Raw genomic sequence first — 6,657 nt, 5'->3', positions numbered from 1 at the left:
GTAGCAGAGATCACCAATGCCTGCTTTGAGCCAGCCAACCAGATGGTGAAATGTGACCCTCGCCATGGTAAATACATGGCTTGCTGCCTGCTGTACCGTGGTGATGTGGTCCCCAAAGATGTCAATGCTGCCATTGCCACCATCAAGACCAAGCGTACCATCCAGTTTGTGGACTGGTGTCCCACTGGCTTCAAGGTTGGCATTAATTACCAGCCTCCCACTGTGGTGCCTGGTGGAGACCTGGCCAAGGTCCAGAGAGCTGTGTGCATGCTGAGCAACACCACGGCCATTGCTGAGGCCTGGGCTCGCCTGGATCACAAGTTTGATCTGATGTATGCCAAGCGGGCCTTTGTGCACTGGTATGTGGGTGAGGGCATGGAGGAGGGAGAGTTCTCTGAGGCCCGTGAGGACATGGCTGCCCTGGAGAAGGATTATGAGGAGGTTGGTGTGGATTCTGTGGAGGGAGAGGGTGAGGAAGAAGGAGAGGAATACTAAATTAAATGTCACAAAGGTGCTGCTTTCACAGGGAAGTGTATTCTGTTCCAACCGAGCAAGTTGTCTGATCAGTTAATTTGTATGTGGCAATGTGTGCTTCATACAGTTACTGACTTCTGCTTTAATATGAACAATTTGTCATAGACCCAAGCCGTCCATTTCACTGGGTTTTAAATAAAATATTCCCTGTCTTAAAAGTCGTCTTGTGTTTTACACTTGGGTGTGTCCTAGTTTTCATTCTTTTGCTGAGATAATCATGACTAAAAGGGAGGACGGGTTCTATGTTATCAGGGAAAGTGGAGGCAGGAGCTGATGGGGGATGAAGGAGTGCTGCTTACTGGCTTACACTCCCGTGGCGTGCTCTGCTATACACACAATCCGGGACCACCCACTCGGGTGGGCACTGCCCATAGTGAACCCAGCCTTCCCATACCAATCACTAGCCAAGATGCCCCCAAAGGCTTGCCTACAGAGCAATCTGATGGAGACACCCCCTCCCCTGTGACTGCGCGTTGTGGGAACTTGACAGATAACCACCACAGGGTATGTAAACTCGGTACTTTGAGAAGGAAGGACAATGGACAATTGGTGGTGGAGGCCTGTAGTCTCAACAGCTGGGAGGCAGAGCTGAGAGGACTGAATGATCTCCTACTGTAAAAACAAACTGCAGACCCGCTAGGCTACATGACACCTCTTCAAAAAGGAAAACAGTTGGAGAGCAAGTACACAAAAAATAAAAATAATTAGAAAGAAATTCAGGCAGGATGGTCCACGTTTAATCCCAGCAGAGGCCGATGGATCTGTGAAGTTAAAGCCTGCCCACTCTTCAGAGCAAGTTCCAGGCCATCCAGGGCTGCAAATGAGATCCTGCCTCTAAGTTCAAATAACAGAAGTGTTGATGCAAGTTTATGCATATCTACAGTTAATTTAACTTAGTTTATGAAACCAATAAATAGATTATCCCTAGAAGAGAAAGGAAATGAAAAAACTAATGAAGAACACAGGACAGTAAGGGGAATGAATAAGAACAAAGTAGAGCATACAAGGATGAAAACGGCATCGTACAGGCAGAGCTCGGTGAGTTCAAGGCCAGCCTGGTCTACAAAGCAAGTTTCAGGACAGCCAGGAATACACAGAGAAACTCAGTGTCAAACGACAAACACATAAACAAACAAACAAAAAAGAAAATGCCACCATAAAGATGAAAATAAAAAGATTACAATAAAAATAGTTTTTAGGGGCTGAAGAGATGGCTCAGAGGTTAAGAACACTCGCTGTTTTTCCAAAGGTCCTGAGTTCAATTCCCAGCAACCACATGGTAGTTCATAACCATCTATAGTAAGATCTGGTGTGCAGGCAGTATATTGTATAAATAATAAATAAATCTTTAAAAAATAGTTTTTAGTACTTACATTTTTATTTCATTGAAGTTACTTAACTGGCAGGTTTTTGTTTTTTTTTTTTTTGTATTTTGTTTTCCCTAACAGGCCACTTTAGGTAGGACAAACTGTCCTTGAACTTTACTTTAGGTCTGGATGCCCTAGACTCCCAAAAGCCCTACTCAGTAACTTTCTGAGTTGAAAGTTGCTGACTTACAGTCTTTTGGCTAACTGCTGATGTTATGCTACTCACAGATAAAATGGCGACTTGAAAATGTGCCTCGAGCTTTTATGAGCTTCTCATGCTCCCTGGATTCCGTGGCACATATCAGCGCCACGTGCTTCCGCTTCCACTGTCCAAACTTCTCCAAAGATGCCTGTTCTCCAGGCGAGTGCCCCTGCATTTGACCTGGATCTTTAATCTTTTTTCCCCAAACCCATCTTTAGCTGAATATCAAGTTGAAAGCCTAATGAATTTATCCAGTATAATGTGTTAATTAAATCTGAACAACTCTCTAAGGATATGCTTTTTGTAATATGTGCCAACAAATTCAAAGAAAAGCAGTGTGCAGTTTGAGGCGGCAGCAGCACTCCCAAAGGGGGGGGGGGGGGGAGTTAGGCTCTGGTTATTTGGTGTGCCCAGGGCTGAGAGGCACACATCTAGACCACGGTGGAAGGCGGAGGGCTCTCCTGCTCTGTGGTTCCAAGGACTGAACGCAGGTTGTCAGGCTTGGAGGCAGACATCTTCACTGGCTGAGCCAACACACAGTTCTAGAAACAGAATTAGACGAAAGATTTCTCCGAAGATTGAGCCTGCCATCAGTCCAACTGGCAGACGGGCCTCTCAGCCTTAACATTGCTGTATCCTTTCCGCCTCGAGATACTCCTCAGTGGAGCAAGTTAGATTTGTTTATATCAACTGCCTTTTTTTTTTTTAATTGCTTTGTTTTTGTTTTTTCGAGACAGGGTTTCTCTGTCTTGTAGCCTTGGCTGTCCTGGACTCACTTTGTAGACCAGGCTGGCCTCAAACTCATAGAGATCTGCTGCCTCTGCTTCCTAGAGTGCAGAGATTACAGGTGTGTGCCGCAGGGCCCAGCTTCAACCGCCTTTTTAACGTTCTTTTCTTTGACACTGCCAGCTAAGGAATTGTAAAATGTCAATGTAGATGTTCAAATTCCCAGTTGTGCATCCACTGGAGAGTAGATACTCACCATGAAGCTCCAGTACATACATGAGTTTTTATTTTTTCCAGTACATGAGTTTTTATTTTTTGTTTTTGTTTTCCGAGACAGGGTCTCACTTTGTAGCCCTGGCTGTCTTGAATCTCATTGTGTTGACCAAGCTGGCCTGGAAGTCAAAGATCTCTGCCTCGTGAGTAACAGATGGCTGTGGTTAAAGCCAGTGGTCACAGAACAAAGGAGAAAGACACAAATGTGAGGGCCAGAGAGATGGCTCAGCAGGTAAATATTTTTGCCACCAAGTCTGACCATCTTAGTTCTATCCTCAGGACCCACTCGGTGGGAGGGAAGAACTGATGCCTGAAAACTGTCCTCTGACCTCCTGATCCTCCCCATACATACATGCACACAAAATAATTAAAACAAAGTGCAATGAGGCTGGACACCGTGGCACACACCTTTAAACTATGTACTCCGAAGGAGGCAGAGGCAGGTGGATCTTTGTGAGTTCAAGGCCAGCCTGGTCTACAGAGTGAGTGAGTTCCAGGACAGCCAGGGCTACACAGAGAAACTCTGTCTCAATAAAACAAAAGAAAACAAAAAAAAAAAAAAAAAAAAAAAAAAAAAAAGAAGTGCAATGAAAACAGGTTTACAGAATGAACTTAGGAAAGGGATTTGTAGAGAGGAGCAGGGATTGGCTGGGGTGGGAAGGAGAGATGAGAGAAAAGAGGATTAGAGTAATTAGAATGTATCATAGACAACCCTGACATTGCAAAGGACAAATCTAGCCCCACTCTCTGAGAAGCACAGTCTTGGGTGCGCCTTACTTTCTCTTGGAACACCCTGTACTCAAAATTCTTCTTTTTAATAAATTCCAGCTCTGCTTTAAAAATTTTTTTTTAATTTTTTTTTTTGCCTTTTGCTTTTTTGTTTCTTTTTTGAGACAGGGTCCAACTATACAGCTCTGGCTGGCCTGGAGCTTGCTCTATAGACCACACTGGCTTTAAACTCAGAGATCCACCTGTCTCTGCCTCTTGAGTGGCGGGATTAAAAGTGTGTGCCATCATATCTGGTAAGAACAATTTTAATTAACAACCAAAAAGGTTTTGTTTGTTTGTTTTTAAGATGGGTACACATCTTTAATCCTAGCTCTTGTGAGGCAGAGGCAAGGGATCTTTGAGAATTCAAGACCTGTGTGGTCTACACAGTAATTAAAGGCCAGTTACGTGGTGAGATCACCTCAAAAACAAACAAACAACGACAGCAAAAACAAAACAATATCGATAATGGAAATGTAATAATAACTGACATTTGAGTTTAACACCAAAAGTAATGTAGCATCAGAAGTATGGAGTGCGGTTGTCCATGCCTGCGATCTCAGCATCTGGGCTGTGGCAGCAGAAGGAAGAGAAGGTCAAGGTCATCTTCAACCACTTGGCAATCTGGCTTTAAATGAGATTCTGTCTCAAAAGAATCAAAAGCCAACAAACCAATGAGCAACGAGCTGGACTGGAGGGATAGCTCCGCGGTAGAGTGCGCTCAGCTCACACCAAGCTGTGGATTCAATGCTCAGCACTGAAAAACAAGCAAAAAGGCCAAGATGGAGCTGGAGAGGAAGCCGAGTTGCTGGAAGGTTCGTCCAACGTGCAGCAAGCCTTGGTTTGGTCCCCAGCAATGAACACGCCTGTGGAAGCAATGTGCACCTGTAATCCTAGAGTTTCACACATGGAGTCAGAGGACCCGAAATTCAAGGTCATCCTGGGCTACATAAAGAGGGTCTGAGTCCAGCTCAGGGTACACGAGAATGTCTGAAACAACAACAACAAAACCCATGCAGTCAACCAAATGCAAGCAAGCAGTATGGCATCTCCTTTACAAAATGAAATAAGAGTTCTTACATGATCTACCAGCTGTTGGTCCATACTCCAAGAACTATGCCCGTGTCATTTCTGTAGCAAAACACCTTACAGAAACTAAGTCCTAAAAGGGGTCCCTTTGCTCTGTTGCCCTGTCCCAGGCATGGCAGGCAGAACATAATGGCTGTGGCAGAGCAGTGGCTCCCCTCATGGAGAATGGGAGACAGAGAAAAGGGACCAGAGGACAGTTTACTCTTCAACAACAATCCTGGCGACCTACCTCCTTCAAGTAGGTCTCCCCATAGCAACATAGAGTTATGAATCCAAGAATCGATTGACCCATTGATCAGCACAGACCCCTCACTGTGCAGTCACTTCCTCAAAGCCAGGAAATCAAAATCAAACTTTTTAATATGTGAATCTTTCAGGAACTCTTCAGATTAAAATCACAACAAATAGAAAACAGAAATGGGGGAAGGGCTGGAGAGATGGCTCAGAGGTTAAGAGCACTGGCTGCTCTTCCAGAGGTCCTGGGTTCAATTCCCAGCAACCACATGGTGGCTCACAATCATCTATAGTGAGATCTGCTGCCCTCTTCTGGCCTGTAGGTGTACATGCAGACAGAACACTGTATACATAATAAATAAAGCTTAAAAAAAGAAATGGAAACAAATATATATACATGTTCATATTCACAAAAGTCACAAATAGAAAGAACCCACTAGGGTGGAAGAACAAAACGTAGTAACAATTGAATTCAGAGTAGATACCACAACAGTGACTGCCAGGGATCGGGTGAGTAGGTAATAGGGCATTATTCTTTATTTTTGTTTTATTTTCAAAAATTTAAAAATTGCATCTATTTCATGTCCATGACTTGTGTGTGTGTGTGTGTGTGTGTGTGTGTGTGTGTGTGTGTGTGTGTGTGTAGGGTCACACAGTGTCTCACTCTATAGCCCTGGAACTCAATATATAGAGTGGGATGGCCTTGAACTCACAGAGACCACATTCCTCTACCTCCCCCATCTGGGGATTAAAGGCATTTGCCACTATGCCAGGCTGTGCCTTTTACTTTTATGTAATGCATGCATCTTGTGTAGCCCTGGTGCCAAGGAGATCAGAAAAAGATATTGTCTCCCCTGGAACTGGACTCACAGCTGGCTGTGAGCTACTGTGCTGGTCCTCCGTAAGAGCAAGGAGTGCCCCTAACCCTTGGGCCATCATTCCAGCTCATTAAAGACAACAACTCCTTACTTGTTTGTATACGTGTGGGACTGAGTGAATGTTTGTGCACCAGGAGCACACGGGAGCCTGAAGGTCGGACCCCTGGAACTGGGGAGATAGGTGGTTGCGAGGCATCACACGTGTGCTGGGAACCAAACACATCTGCCAGAGCAGTGAATTCCAAACTCCTGAGCCGTCTCTCCAGACCCTTTTAAGATTTGACTTTGATTTGAGATTGGTCTCATTCCATAGGTCAGGTAACCTGGGACTCACTATGTAGCCCTTGAGCTTGAGGCAATCCTACCTCCAATATTAGCAGTTACTATTTTAGTAGATCTGTGAAAACTGTACATACTTATACACTACAGTGTGGTATTAAAAGTCAAAAACAGGGCTGAGAGGATGAAGATAAAGTGCTGTGCAAACATGAGGACCTGAATTCAGATCCCCAGCACCTACCCCTCTCACCCCCCACCAAACACACACACACACACACACACACACACACACACACACACACACACA

At 44.7% G+C, this 6,657-nt stretch overlaps 1 protein-coding gene across 1 annotated transcript; it reads left to right on the top strand.

Moving 5' to 3' along the window:
- Positions 1 to 3: 3 nt before the first annotated feature.
- Positions 4 to 692, top strand: LOC129676546 (tubulin alpha chain; the record flags this gene model as incomplete). Its single annotated transcript, XM_055606936.1, has 1 exon — positions 4 to 692. A coding segment is annotated over one exon (492 nt), but the record flags the coding sequence as incomplete, so codon positions are not given.
- Between the last annotated feature and the right edge of the window lie 5,965 nt (positions 693 to 6,657).

The sequence above is a fragment of the Psammomys obesus genome, unplaced genomic scaffold (genome assembly GCF_907164565.1).
Source record: "Psammomys obesus unplaced genomic scaffold, mPsaObe1.curated_primary_1811, whole genome shotgun sequence".
Lineage (NCBI taxonomy): Eukaryota > Metazoa > Chordata > Mammalia > Rodentia > Muridae > Psammomys > Psammomys obesus.
This window is presented reverse-complemented; position numbering and strand designations above follow the sequence as displayed.